Consider the following 17,231-nt stretch of genomic DNA (forward strand, 5'->3'; position numbering starts at 1 on the left):
CCTCGCCGCCTTCCTCCCCTCCGCCGCGCCCGCCGCCACACGCCCCTCGTCCGCGCGCTCCCGTTCCCGCTCTTCCTCGCGCCCCCCCCCCCCCCCCTGCAGCCCCCCCCCCCCCCCCCCCCCACACCCCCCCCCCCCCGCCCGCCCCCCCCCCGCCCCCCCCCCGCCCCCCCCCCCCCCGCCGCCCCCCCCCCCCCCCCCCCCCCCCCCCCCCCCCCCCCGCGGAAGCGACGGGGTATGAGGAGACCAGCGGAGGGAAGGCCACGCACAGCTGCTTCGAGCAGACGGGGCACTTGCCCTCCGCATTGGGCGCAAGGTTGGGCTCATACAAACCCAGACTGGCACCGCCCATCATGGTGGCCGGGCTGAGGAGCGCGCTGGCGATGACCCCGCGCAAGGCAAAGTTGGTTGCGGTGCCCATTGCGGCATGGAGGTCCTCGGGGCTGTTGATGACAGCAGCAAGGCTGAAGGTGACCATGGTGAACAAGAACTGCAGATTGCAACGGACGGCAGAGCGAGAGACGAGGAGGGCGCGCGCCGCGAGACGAGGAGGGCAAGAGACGAGGGGAGCAAGTGATTGCCCGAAGAGGCGCAGGGTTGGCCAGCGCAGCGCAGCGGTTCAAGCAAGATTTGGTTGCAAGGCAGAGCGTACATCCCTGTGCTACTGCAAACAAGCGGCAAAGGATCGGAGGCCAACTCGAGCCGGTTGACGTGCGCTTCTTCTCTGCTCATCCACGCCCTGCCCGGCCAGTCAGCGTACCCTGAGTCAACTTGATGCAGCTCACAACACCCTGCGCGCGCCACACCAAGTTGCACGACAACCGCCCTGACCACATGCGCTGAGCCCCCACACACCACCCTCATTGGTTGGTCCATGTGGTCCGCACCACGCCACTGTGCGCATGGCGAGTGCTGACTGTGCCAGCACCCTTGCGCAGGCCCGAGCCTCCGGCGCCCTCGCCCCGGCGGCATTGACTCCCGCCCGAGCAACTCCGACGGCGGCACAACCGGCAACACCAACAACAATCACAACGCCGGCGAGGGCATCCCTTGCAACCAGACGGCCACGCTTCCCACCCTAATGCCATCACGCGCCTGCCTGCCCAGCAGTTGAGGCCCCAAGGCTGGCACTAGCACGCAGTCCTTGGACTTGTCAGACAAGCCTGAGGACATCACAACTAGTTGTAAATGGGCTTGCACGGGCTCAATGCACCCAAGCAACAACCTGCTCTGGGCATTTGACAGCAGCCAGACGTTGTTGTCAAGAGGGATTCATCCTACGGAGGTCTGTGGAGGTCTGGCGCTGTAGCAAGACTAAACGTGCATGCACCACACAGAACAAGCAGCGGCAGTGGGAAGGGAGGTTGAGGCGGCCCAGCAGGGGTCATAGTCTTCAGTGGAGTACCAAAAGCCTCACCGTCCTCTCAAGCGGGCCTCAGGGCGCTTACTGCCAAAACACCATTGCTGGTAATTACTTCACATCCTTATCTGCTGCTTGCTCAGAATCACTTCAGACACCCATTGTCAGCTTGCACATCAGCCAGACCCTTTCTTGTAGGGCAGGCAGATCCGGCACATGCAACAGTGAGCATCAGGACTGCACCTCTGAAGGTCTCCATCTTGCACCAATGTGCATGCCGAGAGACACAGAAGGCTGCATAGACTGAAGAGACAACCGCTGTGCAAGCATGCACAGGATTTGTCCGGATTGCTCGAGCTTGTGGGTGTGCAGGAGGTTGAGAAGGCCAAAGACAGAGGGACCTGTTGCAACAAAAATCCGCTTGCATGATACGACCTATCTTGTAGCTGCTCCAGCCATCTGCTGGGAGCACCAGCTCAGGGATTGGCCCATATCTGCAAGTGTCCCACACAGTTGCTGACAGTTCACCTTCTCGTGTCCGGTGCTTCCTTTTGATAGGTACCGGTACCAGCCAATTCCACTTGATCATCTGTAAAGACCAAGCTCTGAAATTGCTTAACGGATCGAGCTGAACTCGGCCCGAGGCAAAAGACAGGACAAGTTTCAGCCAGGGCAGCCGCAGCCCGCCACAGCGCATTGTGCAGTCCATGGCAGCCACTACAGAGCGCGCAGGCGCAGAGGCATCATCCACAAAAAGCAGAATACACTGTAACGAATTCCTACGCTGCAGCAGTAGGACTACGGGACAGAGAGAGAGAGAGAGCGGGTTTTCTGCGGTTACTGCGGGAAGAGCGGTACTGCAACGACTGGGCACAGGGGTATGCGACGGGGATTTGCAGAACAGATGCTAAGACGACATGAAGAGAGTAGGGAACAAGCGGATCAGCCGAGCACCTTGCGGATACCCTCGGCCTGCGAAGACGACACGCGATCGGGGAACACAACCTCGACGCGCACGATGAGGTCGCCCTTGGGCTTGGTCGCGGTCTTGCGCGTGATGGGCATGCCCTCGCCGGCAATGCGAATCTCCTGCCCAGGCTTGAGAGGCGATCCGCCGCCACGCGGATAAGGGACGTTGTAGCTGACGCTTCGCCCGTCGAGGTGCGTAAGAGTCTTGCTCGCGTTGCCTCCGCCTGCCGGACCCGCCAACGCGTCCACGAGGGGCACCTTGAGCGTGTAGACGAGATCGTCGCCTTCGCGCTTGAACGTTGGATGCGGCTTCTCCTCGATGACAAAGACGACGTCTTGTGCGCCGCCCGGCATCTCGTTGCCGGCCTTTGCGAACCGAATCTTGGTGCCGGGTTTGTAGCCAGGTCGGATGGCGACTGCAGAAATGAAAGCGTCAGTCGACGACAAGCGAGAGGAACACCCGGAAGTAGAGAAGCTCACCTTCGAGGACGTTCGCCTCCTCTTGGCCGCTCATGCGCTTCTTGGTGACGCGCAGCTTCTTCGTCGCTCCCTTGTACAGATCTTCGAGCGAAATGGGCAGCGGCTTGACTATGCGCAGAGTAGCGGCCCAAGAGTAACAGGCGAGAGCCGGAAAATGACGGCGATGGAGGCGGAGAGGATAGAAAGAGAGTCAGTACGACATGACACAATGTGATCGCCGAGTTAAACGGACGCACTCGCTTCAGGTGGAGGAGGCGGCTTCTTCGCGCTCGCCCCGCCAAAGTCGTCGTCGGAGTCGATGTCCATGCCGAATCCACCGGGGAAGCCGCCGCCCATACCACCGCCCATGCCACCCATACCGCCGAACGGGTTACCTCCGGCACCGCGCGAGCGCCGCGCACCGCCTGCGCCTCCTCCGCCTATGCCGCCGCCCATGCTGCCGAACAGCTGGGCGAAGATGTCGTTCGGGTCGGAGGGCGTGAAGCCGCCGCGACCGCCGCCGGGCATGCCGCCGCTGCTGAAGGAGAAGGATGTGCCGCCGGGGAAGCCGCCTGCGCCGCCTGCGAAGGGGTTGAAGCCTCCATTCATACCGGCGCCTTGCGCACCAGCGAACCCGCCCTTCAGGCCCTCCTCGCCGTACTGATCGTAAACGGCGCGCTTGTCCTTATCCTGCGCAGCGTGTGATCGAAGAAGACGGTTAGCCTACGGAGTCGACAGCAGAGAACGACTTCAGCGGAGGACGCACGATCAATACCTCGTACGCCTCGGAAATCTCTTTAAACTTCTTCGCCGCCTCCTCCGAATTGTTGTTGCGATCGGGATGGTGCTTCAAGGCGAGCCTGCAAGAGGGGAGGGGTGGGGCGAGATCGAAGGCGAGCGAAAGTGGGGGTGAAGGGGAAGGACAGCGTCAGCATTGATTGTTCCAGCCCGAGCTTGGGGGTTCGTGTTTGAAGTGCTCGTCAACGAGCCTCGCGAAACGCACTGCGAGCCAAGAAGGCGAGCATCGAGACGGCGATACAAGTGGGGGTGTATGCCTTCTCCGCCCGCCTCTCCTTCGAGGAGCTGCTCGAGCCCGCAGGCGCCCGCACAATGCCTCGAGGACCGCCGACCGAACAAGCGCCACACAGGAAAGCGCCGTACTCACTTCTTGTACGCAGACTTGATCTTGCTATCGTCGGCGTCCTTCGAGACGCCGAGCACCTGGTAGTAGTCGCGAGCCATGCTCTGTCGTGGTCGAGATGAAGCAGCAACGCTGGAACGGAGTGAGCAAGAGGATGAAGGAGGAGAAGAGACGCGGTGATGTAGCCAGGAGTGTGCCGAACGCAGTGGAAGCCCGCGGGCGGTGGCCGACCCGGGCACCGTTTCCAGCAAATCCGCGGCGCCTCTCGCACAATCGGACGGCTTCGACGTCGCCTCACTCTCTGTTCTTGCCTTCGTAAGAGTTACGAGGCGGCTGCGGCCCGAGAAAGGGAACAACAGAACGAGATGCATTGCAGAGGCGACGGGACATGCGGAACGAATGAGGATGGTATGCGGTACAGGACGTCAAGACGGGTCTTTTCATTCGACAGTCACGGTCGGCGTCGCGGTGCGAGGGGCAACGCGATCCCAGCTTGCGCGCTGGTCGTCTGGCCGGTCGGCGTCGAACCATCGCTGGTCGACAATGCGCTCCTTCACTGTGAGCAGCAGACTGCAAGGCAAGTCAGCCAGCTGAAACCCATGCACCTTACACGCGGCGAGAAAGCAAAAGCACCGATAGCCTGTCCTGATTGTCGAGTCTTGCACGCCACCAACCTTCGCAATCTCCTTCGGGTCGACTCGCTGGCCCCACAGTGCCGAGACAAATAGGATGCAAGAGCTCGCGATCGTGATCGGGTTGCGACCGGCGAGAACGCCATCGTCCACAACGCGCTGGCCGGTGAGCGAGCAGGCGCGCTGCAGCGGAACGGAGAGGGCGAGGTGGTTGCAGATACGCGAGATGAGCGAGTCGAGGTCGGTAGACGCTGCTCCATGCGGGGAGGACGTGTCAAAGAGCTTGTCGATCTGCTTGAATGCGGCCGCGATTTCCTGAAGACGACAGTGCAGAGTCAGCGTCTAAGCATGGCGCAGGCACGCGCACGCGGACGGAGGGAGTCTGAAACGATTGGCTGAACGTACCTTCTTCGACACGTTAGTCAACGCGACTATCTCCTTGAAGGTGCGCGCCACCCGTCCCTGCCTGCAGGCAATGAAGATGCAGGCGGCAATGATGGCGGCCTCGCTCTTCCCCCGCAGCACCTTCTCCTCGTCAACGCGCTTGAAGAGCATCTTGGTCGTATCGATGATGCTGCGCGGCAGGCTGATCGCCTCGCACATGGTCGCGATCTCGCGGAAAGCACTCTGCAGGTCGCGCCCGCTGCCGCCTTGCTGGTCTTTGGCAACGCGCGCAGCCGCCATCTGGAGCGAGCGCGCGACGCCCGTGTTGTTGTCTTTGAAGGAGATGACCGTACTGAGCTGCTCGGCGCTGTCGAGCAGAGGGTCGGCAGGACCTCCGACACGAGACGGGTCGTCGCCCTCAGAGTCGGCGAATGAACGCCCTGGATTGCGAGGAACGCGAAGGAGGGATGGAAGACATGTTCAATACAAATTCGAAGCATACAAGCGAGTTCAAGCAGAGTCGCACGGAAGCAGCACTCGTCTGAGAGACGGCGGCTCCTGCTTGTTGCGCAGCGAGCCTCGCCGGCCCTCGACCCGCACGACACAGAGCGAGGCAGGGGACCGAGGGACGAAGAGACTCACACTCCGAGCGCGTGTCGACGACCTTGTCTCCCAGCACGAGACCTGTCGAGCGCCACAAACGCAGAGAGCGAAGTCAGCACCTGTCACATCTCGCGAGACCGTGCGGGGAACAGGCGCACCACAGTTGCCACACACCAGGTCGCCCGAGCTGAATTCCTCCATGAGCTCCGTCTGGTCGCCGCAGTCCGGGCAGGTGAGTCGGACATTGAGGTCCTGGCGGAACTCCTGCGGCGCGGCGGGCGCGTCGGGGTCGACCTTGAGCGCGAAGGCCTGCTGCATCTTGTGGGGACTAGCACGCTCCCGCCTGTCCGAGCGAGAGTTGAGTGTGACGGCCGGACGAGAGGACCAAGGACGCTTCCTCTCCCCGAGACGACTGACCCGTCGACCGCGCTTTCACGATGGAGCTGATGCTGTGGCTGCTCCTTTCCACGCTCGTCATCGAAGTCATCTCGTGGGTCGGATCCGACGCCCTCGCCAACCTCGTGCGTCCTCGATCTCCTCGTCATGTCCCAGCCGTCCAGCTCACCTATGTGTCCGCAGGTGTACGCGCCGTTCTCGCCCACGGGCAAGCAGAACAGTAGCAAGAAGGCCGAGATTCTCCAGCTTCGCGCAGAGCTCGCTGCGACCAGCTCTCAGGACGAGTTCAGCAAGTGGGCTCGCATCCGCCGCAAGCTCGACAAGGCCGTACAAGAGCTCGAGACGCTGAGTACGTGCCTTCTCTTTGCATCTCGAAGCCTGAACTGACCCGCTCGTCCTGCTCAATCAGACGCTGGCTCGTCCGCCCACCGCAAGAAGTTCGCCTCGACCTTCAAATCAGCTCTCTGGGTCGTCACGACTGTCCTCCCATTCATTGTATCGAGCTGGAACCGCAAGGCTCCTGTGTTCTGGCTCCCCGAGGGCTGGTTCGGACCCCTGGGGTGGTGGCTCAGCTGCCCGAGTGCTCCGGCTGGTAAGTTCTCCTCTCGCTTCCCATTCTCCGGCAGCAGTCACACACGTGTGCAGTTGCGCTCACTGTGAATTCACCGCTGCTGGCGCGGTGCCACATATACCGAAGGGTGCACGACTTGACACAATCCATCCACAGGCGCTGTTGCCGTGACAGTCTGGACTATGGCGTGCCGCCGCACGCTCAACCAGATCAAGACGGCCGTGGTCGCCTTCATTCCGACACCCGAGGAACGTACGGTGCAACAGCTCGCCGAAGAGCAGGTCAAGCAGGCTAAGCAGAGCGAGAAGAAGGTCAAGGTTGGCGTCACGGCCGCGGGCGGGGAGGAGAAGGTAAAGGACGAGCTGTAGTCGGGCTTCATTGTATCATCCACTTCGTCTAGTACTGAGCAAGATCGCCCTGAGAAATGATGCAGGAGAGCGGAATTACTGCACGCGAAGCAGAGGCGGAAGGCGAACAGCGGCAATGAAACGGCCGCAATGCTAGCAGCCGATCTTTCTGTCCCTCCTTTCAGGGCAGATGCACTACCCGAGCTGCCTCGAGCCGCCAGACGAGCGCCAATGCTGTGATGCCCGAGCCTGTGGAACGTTGTACGCGACGCCGCCGCGCACAGCGCACAAAGCCGCCCACATCGATGCGACTCAGCCAGTAGAGAACAGGAGTCCAAAGTGAAAGCTTCAATGGGCGTAGCAGACAAGTACGGCGAGGTAGACAGCCAACAGCCACGGAAGTCTCGGAAAAGATGAACACTATGGTGCTGTTGGATAGCGCCTTGCGAGCCTGATGCGTGCTGCACTGCACATGGCAGCCAGAACGGCGGGTTCTGCCGACATAAATCGCAGTGCCCCGAGACCGGCGAAAGGCAAGCCGCGAGAGCGCGCGACGGCTCCTCCTCTCGCTCTACCCTGCCCGCAGCTGTCTCCGCCCGTACATCCAGTCGGGCACACAGACCAGCAGAAGCACTCTCCAGGGCCACCCTTTCACCCCTCCCATCCCTCCATCATTCCTGCCCAGCAGAGTCTGATCGACCCGAACCAAGTCACCAACTTGACGACCGACATCAGACTCGCGTGAGCTCTCCCGACACCCGCACGAGGTCCAGCATGATTCTCACACGCACTGCCCGTAGCGCTCAGCCGGCCCACCCGTCTTTGACGGGCACGGGGGAGGAGGAGAACGGGTGGGGGGCGCACCGAGTCACCTCGGTCGCACGCGGTCGGGAGGTTCGTGAGGGCCCCTACGAGCTCGGGCACGACGCTTTCGCTCCGACCATGCCGTCGCAGGCTACCCTGCGCGCGCAGAGCCCGCTCTTCGGAGACGGCGCAAGCGGGGCTTACGCGGCCTCCATCTCTCAGGAGCAGCAGACGTGTACGCCTTGTGAGTCAACGAGTCTCCCTTCGACCCCCGTTCAGACCCCCGCCAAATGCGCACCTGCGGGCACGAGCGAGTTTGCCGCTTTGCCACCGCCCGTTGCTGACTGGGCTCGCCTTCTCGTACCAGCGGACCTCGCCCAATTCGTCAACGACGATCTGTTCGGACCGGCCGCCTGCGCCGAACCCGTATTCATCGAAGAGCCACAGCTAGCGAATGAGGCGCTCCCGCCGCTCTACGGCCCGCCCCTCATCCCGCTCGCCTCGCGCCCGACCTCCACTCGCGCGCCCTTGTCGTTCCCGGACGTCAACGCTCCGATGCCCGCCGCAACGACTTCGCTCTCGTTCGCACAGCCTCAAGAGCGTGCACTCGAGTTCGACGCCGGACTCGCATCGCCGCTTTTCGACCAGGGTTCGCCGTTCGATGCTCCGGGCAGCGCCTATGCCTACGGATTCTCGAACTCGGGCGGCGAATACGACGCTTCTCCGGCGTTCTCGGACGTTTCGCCTGCCTGGGTTGAGAACGGCGACTTCAGCACGGGTAGCAGCGTCAGCCCGGAGCTGCGCGATCTCAACCTCTTCGATCCACTCGTCCAGCAAATCAAGCCCGACCCGGACGCCATCTACTCGCCGGTGATCGCGCCGACCGAATTACAGGACATCCAGATCTCGCCGCCCGCGCTTCTCCCGCCGCCGCTCGCCTCGACCGCTGCGCTCTTCCCGCAACTCGGCAACCTCCCCGCGCTGCCCAACCTTCCTCGGTCGCAGACGCAGCAGACAGCGATCGAACGCGCTGGCCCGCCCTCGCCGCCCGCTACGCCCGCGCTCGATTCCGACGCCGAGGCGTCCGTGCCAATGGAGGACGACCCGGATGACAGCGACTTCAACCCGGACGTTGCCGCTCGTCGCGGCGTGCGCGCCTTATCGACCGCTTCGCCTGTGCGCTCGACCCGGCGCTCGACGGCTCGCAGTGCTGTCTCGCCGTCGGCCCCGAGTGCCTCCGCGTCACTGGCGCCTGCCGTTGCTGGCGCTCGCATCGCTCTCGACGCGCCGATTCAGCGGCGCAAATACCAGGTCGACTCGCGCACGTCCGCCAAGCCCGTGCCGAAGAGCCTCCGCACTAAGCGGGCTCGCGCCGAGGCACGTGGCGAGGAGGTTCCGCCCGAGGCGAAGGCGATCGACGAGGCGGCGCGGCGCCGCGAGGCCAACACGCTCGCTGCTCGTCACAGCCGTGCGAAGAAGGCGGCCTACGTCAAGGGACTCGAGGAGGAGAACGAGATGCTCAAGAGCATCATTGCCGAGCTCAGGCGGGCCAACGAGGAGCTGCGCGGGGAGGAGACGAGCAAGAGGAGGAGGTTGTCGGTCGAGGGCGAGGGCGAGGACGAGGGGGTGGACGCTTGAGCGCGAGCCAACGATCGAGCGGCGACGCCGTGCAGAGGCGAGGGTGACGACGACGCGGACCGACGAGCGGAGACTGTGCGACACGTTGTATCGACTACTACACCATTCGACGACACGCTCAACCCCAAAAACACGCGCAAAACCCCAGATAAACCTCGAGGTCCCGACCTCGAGATCAAAAACACCACCCTCTGCGCGTTCGTCCGTCCTCTCGTCATTACCACCTGTACATGTCTGTACTCTTCCGCCCTCGCCTTCGCCCTCCGACTCGCCGTCGGCTTCCCCGCCTTCTGTGCCTCGCCTGCCTTCGGGATCCATTCTCTCCTCCCTCCTCGCCCGGCCCGCCTCCACATCGACCGCGCCGGCGCGACAAAAGCCCCTCCTCGGCAAGAGCGCGGTCGTACGAGCGGCACCGGTGGACGACCTCTTCATTGAGTTTGCTCGTCCACGGAGTTTTGCCCTCGTCGCTCGGTTGCCCTCGGCCGGCACGGTGCCCTTCTCCCAACTTCAGACCCGACAAAACCTCCGAGACGCACATGATCGTAGCGCACGGACTCGGCAACGCATCGACAATAGGGAGGGCGGAGGAAGGGAAGATTGGCAGCAGGAGCTATTAGGTTAGCTGGCTTGTAGCAGCGTCCTTCTTTAGTTAGCGCTCCCCACCTCGTCGTCGTTGTCTGCGCAATTCGTGTGTTTCTGAGCATGTTTCGTGCCGCATGCGAGCGCGAGTGCGAGAGCCAGAGATCCCGATGAGATCCCGGCTGCATCCCCTTCCGCTCGCTGTGCTCTTCCACGTCCTCTTTTTCCGCTTGCCTGTCCATTTCGACGCTCAGAAAAGTCTACTGTCTCGCTGCTCTCGATACGAAGCCGTCGCATCGCCAGAGCTCGAGGCTCCTTCGCGACCCCCCCTCGAAGCTGTACTCCGCACACACCTCGTGTCACCACACGTGGGCGCATCAATGAGCTCGACGTCTGGCAAGCGTCCTCGCAAGGCGGCTGCGGCTGGCTTCAGCTACGCCGAGCCCGCGTCGTCGAGCGACGAGGACGGCTTCGACGAGTCGCCCGAGTTGACGCGGCAAGGTGAGTCGCGGTCTCCCGCGTTGCCAGACTCGACTAGGAGGCTCATTTTGCCCACCAAAACAGCCCCAAAGAAGGGCAAGGCCTCGGCCCGCATGACGGAGGACTCGAGCGACGAGGACGCGCACCCTCGCAAGAAGGCGCGCAAGGGCAAAGCCAAGGCAAAAGGCAAGGGCAAAGCCAAGGGGAACGGTGGCGGCAAGGGCGGTCCGACATTGCTCGATCTCCTCCCCCCCGAGCTTGTCGTCGAGGTGCGTCGACCCTCGCCCCGTCGTCCGCAAGATCCTCGCTGAACCGCACATCATGGGATTTGCAGATCTTCTCGCACCTCGATACGCCCGACTTGCTCTCCCTCAGCCAGGTCAACAAGCAATACCGCGCGCTGTTGACGGCCAAGGCGTCGAAGCGCCTCTGGGTCGAGGCGCGCAAGGATTTCAACCTCCCGGACCTCGCGAAGGGCGACATTCAGGAGTGGCAGTACGCGAGTCTATTCTTCGACGATGTGTGCCAGTCGTGCGGTCACAAAGGCGCGATCGTCGTCGACTGTTTCCTCCGCTCGCGACTCTGTAAGACCTGCCGCAAGGTCAAGTGCGTTCCGTTCTCTTCCTTTTCTTCCTGCAGTCCCGAGGGCTCATGCGCCGCTACCAGGATCGTCAAGCTCGAGACGCTCGACCGTATCAATCCGAAGCTGAAGGCCAAGTTGCACCCTCTCGCCATCGACTGTGTCATCCGCACGCCCGGTGCGTTAGCAATGCTTGTGAGATGAGCGACTCGACGGGCCGACTCTGACTTGGTCGGTACAGGTGTCGATTACGGCCACACCTATGGCACTGCCACTCCTCTACGTACGTGATCTGGCCGGGTTTTGGGGACTGATACTGACCAGCGATACCGATAGCGTGCGCTTCGGTGGACGACCTCGAGTACTTCTCGGCCGTCCTGCGGGACCTTGAAGACCAGGACGAGGACAGCGACATCGCCGAGGGTCGTCCGGACCTTCCCTCACCCTCGCTCATTCCTTCAGGCGAAGGCTTCCGCCGATTCCGCTCGAGGCATTCTTCGAAGCGCGTGCACGCCTCCAAGCGCTGGAGCAAGCTTCAAGACATCGACAGCGACATCGACGACGACGGCGACTCCGCAAGACCCTCGCAGCGCATTGTCAATTTCATCGCGGACCGCAAGGTGGCCCTGATGCAGTACCAGCAGGTCCGTTGACCATGTCTATGCCGTACGAGGGGCTGATTGACACCGGCTACAGGATGGCGAAACGCTCAGCTGTGTCTCCCGGGACGTCAAGGACAAGAAGCGTGCACTTCGGGACGCGACCGCGCGCGCTGCACAGCGGGAGAAGGACCGCAAGCTTTACAGCTCCGACGGTCGACCCACGCAGTATGTGATCCCGCTTGCCCTGTCCAAAGCCGCAGACCAACCCTTTTCCGCGGCCACGCAGGATCAGGCGCAAAGTCCTCGCCCTCGACCTCGACTACGACCCGCGCTCGTACGTCTTCCGTACCTTGTCTGCGCTATGTACGAGCTGAAGCGCCGGAAGCGTGACAGGTTCATGGATACTTCGTCGTGGAACTCGAACAAGCTCGTCAAGAGCGACTTGCCGCTCACCGAGGACGGTGCGTAGTCTTCCAGCGCTCCTGACACAAACCGCTGACCCTCGCAGCTTGCGACAGAATGGTCGCGCATCAAGCCTCAGATACTCGAGCTGCTCGACCGTCAGCGCTCTCTCGCCCAACAGCGCAGAGACAAGCACGATCCCTGGAAACGCCAGCTCAGCCAGCAGAAGTCGCTTCGCAAGCACTACGACGGCCTCCTTCAGTCGCTCTCGGCATCCGCGCGCCCCTTTGCTCCTCTCTTCGTCGACTTCCTTCTGCTTCCCGCCGTCAAGGCTCTCTGGGAGCCGGGTACCAACAAGACCGTCGCCGAGAACGATTGGCTCCGGCAGCTCGACGGCATCAAGGAGGAGCTCGAGCAGTACCGCCTCGAGCTCGGGATGCATGCCCGTGCCATTATCCTTGAAGCCACGGTCGATCCGAAGAAGCGCAATCCGGGCGATGACGAGGGCAATCTGGATCTCCACGACGACTTCTTCGCTCTCGCGACTTCGTTCGTCTGCTGCAGCTTCAAGAACTGCCCTGTCAGGGACCAGAAGCATCACGTGTGGGATCCGCAGCAATCGAGGTCGTGGCAACACTACAAGACGATCACGACGACGGCGGATTCGCCCAACAAGCGCTGGCTCGGCCCGCTCGTCGAGGTGCTCGAGCATGCCCACGAGAAGCACAACGAAGCCGACTGCCTCAAGCACAAGAAGGACCTGAAGCGCGACCCGCAATTCCGCTTCCAGCTCCCGCTCGAGGTCGCTTGCGGCATGTCGGCCATCCTCGAGCTCAACGACCTCGACCCGGCGACGGCGGGCAAGCGCGAGCTCGACCACGTCGAATCGGTCCTGCGCGAGTACGAGTGGGAGAACGCCGCCACGACCCGCCGCAAGGTGCACGCGCGCGGCGGCAGGCCCGCGTGGCTCAACCTCGTGAGTCCGCACGCTCTGTTCCGAATAGCGAGCACGCCTGACTGCGTTCGTTTCTGACTGCGCTACAGCTCACGCTCGTCAAGCGCGAAGGCGAGCGTCTCGGCCGCATGCGCCCGCCGGCTACACTCGACCCGCCGTGCATCGTCATCCGCCGGAACAAGTCCGAGAAGCTCGAGCCGCTGTCGGACGATGACGACGAGGACGAGGACGACATGGACGGCGACGGCGAAGATGACGAGGCGCCCCGCAAGAAAAAGGGCAAGCGCCCCGCGAGCGTGTTCGAGTCGGACGAGGGCGACGAGGACGAGTGAATGCGCCTGACGTGCCGGGTCGATGCAAAGGGGACGTCAAGGGGACGAGTCGCTTGTTGTGCTTGTCGCAGGGGAGGGTCGCTTGCAGTCTGTGCCGTCTTTGCCCCATCGTTTGACCTTGCTGTGCGAGCGAGTCGAGGTTGGCCCAGCGGAGAGAATGGCAGCTTCCGATTGTGTAGCTAGCAAAAGCCGAGGGCACAGAAAGGATGCGAAGGAAGGAGTCGTTACAAGGTGCAAGAGTGGTGATACAACACGTCGACGCCACGTTCATCCCTGCCTCTGCGAGAGCGAAGGGAGTGTCAGTCGGACGGAGAAGACGGACACGAGCATGACGCGAAGACCCACCTGCTTGTGCTTGGGGTCGTTCTGGCACAGGATGAAGAGGGTCCCCTGCCGCCGGACGGTGTAGCACCCGCTGCACAGCTTCTTGACGCTCGAGCGGACCTTGTACCCGCGGTGCTCGCCGACGGCCTTGGCCGCCGCGTTCGCGCCCGCGCTCGGCCGGCTGGGCACGCCGACGATGCCACTCGCGGCGGGAGCGGCGCGCGGGGCGCAGCGCGCGCAGCCGCAGCCGCGCGGGTGCGACGCCTCGTTCGGGGCGAGGCGCGAGGCGGGGCGCGACTGACCGGCGAGGGCGCCCGGCTGGGTCGGAGTCTGGACGATGGTCGAGACGGGCGAGGTGCGCGATGCACAGCGGGCGCAGCCGCAGCGGGCGGGGTGCGAGGCCGGGGTGAGGAGGGACGAGAGGGAGCGCGAGGGAGTCGAGGCGAGCGAGGCGCGGAGGGCGCGCGCCGGGTGGCGCGAGACGGAGAGCATGTCTGGCGAGTGCACGGGTGTCACAAGAGAGTTCAAACGAGGGCGCAGGCGGGTGCGAGGGAGATCGGGTCGGTTGAGAAGGGCGAGGAGGAGAAGGTGAGCATCGTCGAGTCGCAAGCTGCGCGAGAAGGGCAGCGTGGGAGCCAGCGTACCTGTCTGAGACGTTCTGAGGAGACTCGTGCTACTCTTGCAAGTCCAGAGGGCGGAGAGGGGGCTGACGGCCGGCTGCGTCTCTCGTCGCCGTCTCAGAGGCTCGCTCGCTCTCGGCCGCCGCCTCTCGCCTCCGCCGCCGCGCTCCCGGGCACACGCAGAGCCGCTGCACGCCAGACACCGCACTCGCGCCCCGCCCCGCCCCGCCTCCCACGATGCTCCGCGTCTCCCGGCAGCGCATCGCCTCGTCGCGCCGTGCCCTCGAGGCCACCCGCGCCCTCTCGACCACCCAGCCCCGCCGCGCAGACATCACCCTCGAGATCGATGGTGTCCCCGTCACCGTCCCCCAGGGCACCGCCCTCATCCAGGCGTGCGAGAAGGCCGGTGCGTCGCCGTTTCGCCTGCCCGAACCAACCGTTGGCGACAGGTTGCAGTCTCGCCACGACTCGCTTGCCTGCGCCTCTGGCGGGCTCTCCGGGCTGCTGCTGGGGTATCAGGGCAGAGTGGCGGCTCAAGTAGCCGTACGAGGTGCCGTGGGATGGGGGAGACGGCAGTCTCCACCGTCTGGGCGGGGCAGTGCCCTGGTCACCTTGGCACGCCTGGTCGAGGTCTGCGCGCAAGCCGGCGTCGTCTCCGCTGTCAGTAGATGCAGCTGCGCCGCCCTCCGAGTCGCGCACGCCCGTCGCCTCGCAGCAGATCCTCTCGTCCTCCTCGAGCGACTCTCGCTGACCCTTTCTTGCACGTTTAACCCCTCCAGGAGCCACTATTCCTAGGTTCTGCTATCACGACCGCCTTAATATCGCAGGAAATTGCCGGTGAGCCTCCGTACGCGCTTGAAAGACGAGAAGAACGCGGCGGGAGAGGACTTCGATCTCTCCCTCCCGCTCTCCGTCTTCACACGCTCTCTCGCCCGACTGACGCATATTCTGCTCGTAGCATGTGCCTCGTTGAGGTCTCCCCCGGCCCGCCCAAGCCCCAGGCGTCTTGCGCGCTTCCCGCCATGTCCGTTCTCGCTGGCCCCTCACGTTTCCACCTCTGCACTTTGCTGACCTGCTTTCGACATGTAGGCCCGGCCAGAAGGTCAAGACCAACTCGCCTACCGTGCACAAGGCGCGCGAGGGTGTCATGGAGTTCCTCCTCGCCAACCACCCGCTCGACTGCCCGATTTGCGACCAGGGTGGCGAGTGCGACCTGCAGGACCAGTCGATGCGCTACGGCTCGGACCGCACGCGCTTCCACGAGATCACGGGCAAGCGCGCGACCGAGGACAAGAACTTCGGCCCGCTGATCAAGACCTCGATGAACCGCTGCATTCACTGCACCCGCTGCGTCCGCTTCGCCAACGAGGTCGCCGGCGTCCAGGACCTCGGCACGTCGGGCCGTGGCAACGACATGCAGATCGGCACCTACATCGAGAAGACGATCAACTCGGAGATGTCGGGCAACGTGATCGACCTCTGCCCCGTCGGCGCCCTCACCTCGAAGCCGTACGCGTTCGAGGCGCGTCCGTGGGAGCTCAAGAACACCGAGTCGATCGACGTTCTCGACGCGGTCGGCTCGAACATCCGCATCGACTCGCGTGGCCTCGTCGTCATGCGCGTCGAGCCCCGCCTGAACGACGACATCAACGAGGAGTGGATCTCGGACAAGACCCGCTTCGCCTACGACGGTCTCAAGACGCAGCGCCTCAACACGCCGCTCGTCCGTGTCGGCGACCGCTTCCAGCCCGTCACTTGGCCCGAGGCGCTCCACGCCATCAAGGACGGCCTCGCGCAATCGGGCGCGCAGGGCAACGAAATTCAGGGTGTTGCCGGCGCGCTCGCCGACTCCGAGTCGCTCGTCGCGCTCAAGGACCTCGTCAACCGCCTCGGCTCGGACAACACGACCCACGACGGCGTCCTCGCTTCCCTCCCGCCTGCGCACGGTGTCGACCACCGCGGCGCCTACACCTTTGGCTCGTCGATTGCTGGCGTCGAGTACGCCGACCGCGTCCTCCTCATCGGCACCAACCCGCGTCACGAGGCGGCCATCATCAACGCCCGTCTCCGCAAGACGTGGCTCCGCAACGAGACCGACTGCGCCCTCATCGGCGAGGAGTTCGACTCGACCTTCGGCTACGACCACCTTGGTGCCGACCTCGCTGCTGTGCGCAACGTCCTGAACGGCAAGACAGGCGACTGGGCCAAGCAGCTCAAGGACGCCAAGCGCCCCATGATCATCGTCGGCAGCGCCGTTGCCGAGCACGCCGACGGCGCGAAGGTATACGCCGAGGTGGCCAAGTTCGTCGAGCAGAACCAGGCCAAGTTCGTCAACGACGAGTGGGTCGGCTACAACGTCCTCCAGCGCGCGGCGTCGCGGACAGCGGCGTACGACGTCGGCTTCGTCCCGTCGGGCGAGGCGGCCAAGGCAACTCCCAAGTTCGTCTACCTCCTCAACGCCGATGACTTCCAGCCGTCGGCGATCCCGCGCGACGCCTTTGTCGTCTACCAGGGCCACCACGGCGACGTCGGCGCGCAGTACGCGGACGTTGTCCTCCCCGGCTGCGCCTACACCGAAAAGTCGACGACGTGGGTCAACACGGAGGGGCGGACGCAGCTCGGCCGCGCGGCGGTGCCCCCGCCCGGCGCGGCGCGCGAGGACTGGAAGATCGTGCGCGCGCTGTCCGAGGTCCTCGGGCACACGCTCCCGTACGACGACACGGGCGCGATGCGCGACCGCATGTGGGACGTGTGCCCGACGCTCGTGCGGTACGGCGACCTCGAGCGCCCGAGCAGCGTGCTCGACGCGGTCAAGGCGGTGCGGGCGCAGGGCGAGCGCGAGGCCGAGCGGAGGAAGGACCTCGGCGGCAAGACGGGCGCGTTCCAGAAGCCGTTTGGCGACAACTTCTACCGCACCGACGCCATCTCGCGCGCGTCGGTCACGATGGGGCGGTGCGTCAAGGCGTTCGTCGAGGGCAACCCCGAGACTGGGTCGCGGGTCTACGGCGACGACGGGCAGGTGCAGGACGGGATCCACGAGGCGCGCGCATGAT

At 64.0% G+C, this 17,231-nt stretch overlaps 8 protein-coding genes across 8 annotated transcripts; 4 read left to right on the forward strand and 4 right to left on the reverse strand.

Annotated features, from left to right (window-relative positions):
- Positions 1–269: 269 nt before the first annotated feature.
- On the reverse strand, positions 270–478 carry JCM10292_004685 (uncharacterized protein; the record flags this gene model as incomplete). The annotated part of the gene is made up of 1 exon (XM_076646221.1): positions 270–478. A coding segment is annotated over one exon (209 nt), but the record flags the coding sequence as incomplete, so codon positions are not given.
- A 1,824-nt stretch (positions 479–2,302) lies between these two features.
- JCM10292_004686 (uncharacterized protein) lies at positions 2,303–4,030 on the reverse strand (the record flags this gene model as incomplete). The annotated part of the gene is made up of 5 exons (XM_076646222.1): positions 2,303–2,745; positions 2,810–2,917; positions 3,046–3,478; positions 3,555–3,648; positions 3,954–4,030. 5 exons carry the CDS (start codon positions 4,028–4,030, stop codon positions 2,303–2,305), a joined length of 1,155 nt encoding a protein of 384 aa, XP_076507978.1.
- Positions 4,031–4,369: 339 nt separating this feature from the next.
- On the reverse strand, positions 4,370–5,866 carry SUA7 (transcription factor SUA7; the record flags this gene model as incomplete). Its single annotated transcript, XM_076646223.1, has 5 exons — positions 4,370–4,499; positions 4,563–4,876; positions 4,967–5,385; positions 5,588–5,629; positions 5,707–5,866. The coding sequence occupies 5 exons, from the start codon at positions 5,864–5,866 to the stop codon at positions 4,370–4,372; spliced, it is 1,065 nt and encodes a 354-aa protein (XP_076507979.1).
- A 119-nt stretch (positions 5,867–5,985) lies between these two features.
- GET1 (GET complex subunit GET1) lies at positions 5,986–6,883 on the forward strand (the record flags this gene model as incomplete). The annotated part of the gene is made up of 4 exons (XM_076646224.1): positions 5,986–6,069; positions 6,128–6,293; positions 6,354–6,536; positions 6,672–6,883. 4 exons carry the CDS (start codon positions 5,986–5,988, stop codon positions 6,881–6,883), a joined length of 645 nt encoding a protein of 214 aa, XP_076507980.1.
- Positions 6,884–7,636: 753 nt separating this feature from the next.
- On the forward strand, positions 7,637–9,304 carry JCM10292_004689 (bZIP transcription factor; the record flags this gene model as incomplete). The annotated part of the gene is made up of 2 exons (XM_076646225.1): positions 7,637–7,910; positions 8,034–9,304. 2 exons carry the CDS (start codon positions 7,637–7,639, stop codon positions 9,302–9,304), a joined length of 1,545 nt encoding a protein of 514 aa, XP_076507981.1.
- Positions 9,305–10,263: 959 nt separating this feature from the next.
- On the forward strand, positions 10,264–13,234 carry JCM10292_004690 (F-box protein; the record flags this gene model as incomplete). The annotated part of the gene is made up of 11 exons (XM_076646226.1): positions 10,264–10,384; positions 10,448–10,632; positions 10,698–10,969; positions 11,030–11,121; positions 11,185–11,226; positions 11,280–11,587; positions 11,640–11,770; positions 11,832–11,879; positions 11,939–12,006; positions 12,064–12,923; positions 12,992–13,234. 11 exons carry the CDS (start codon positions 10,264–10,266, stop codon positions 13,232–13,234), a joined length of 2,370 nt encoding a protein of 789 aa, XP_076507982.1.
- A 267-nt stretch (positions 13,235–13,501) lies between these two features.
- On the reverse strand, positions 13,502–14,050 carry RTC6 (mitochondrial 54S ribosomal protein bL36m RTC6; the record flags this gene model as incomplete). The annotated part of the gene is made up of 2 exons (XM_076646227.1): positions 13,502–13,513; positions 13,580–14,050. 2 exons carry the CDS (start codon positions 14,048–14,050, stop codon positions 13,502–13,504), a joined length of 483 nt encoding a protein of 160 aa, XP_076507983.1.
- Positions 14,051–14,415: 365 nt separating this feature from the next.
- JCM10292_004692 (uncharacterized protein) lies at positions 14,416–17,230 on the forward strand (the record flags this gene model as incomplete). The annotated part of the gene is made up of 4 exons (XM_076646228.1): positions 14,416–14,584; positions 14,958–15,015; positions 15,137–15,202; positions 15,268–17,230. The coding sequence occupies 4 exons, from the start codon at positions 14,416–14,418 to the stop codon at positions 17,228–17,230; spliced, it is 2,256 nt and encodes a 751-aa protein (XP_076507984.1).
- Position 17,231: the final 1 nt, after the last annotated feature.

This window comes from Rhodotorula paludigena, assembly GCF_050403205.1.
Source record: "Rhodotorula paludigena JCM10292 DNA, Rt_paludigena_JCM10292v1_ctg4, whole genome shotgun sequence".
Classification (NCBI taxonomy): domain Eukaryota; kingdom Fungi; phylum Basidiomycota; class Microbotryomycetes; order Sporidiobolales; family Sporidiobolaceae; genus Rhodotorula; species Rhodotorula paludigena.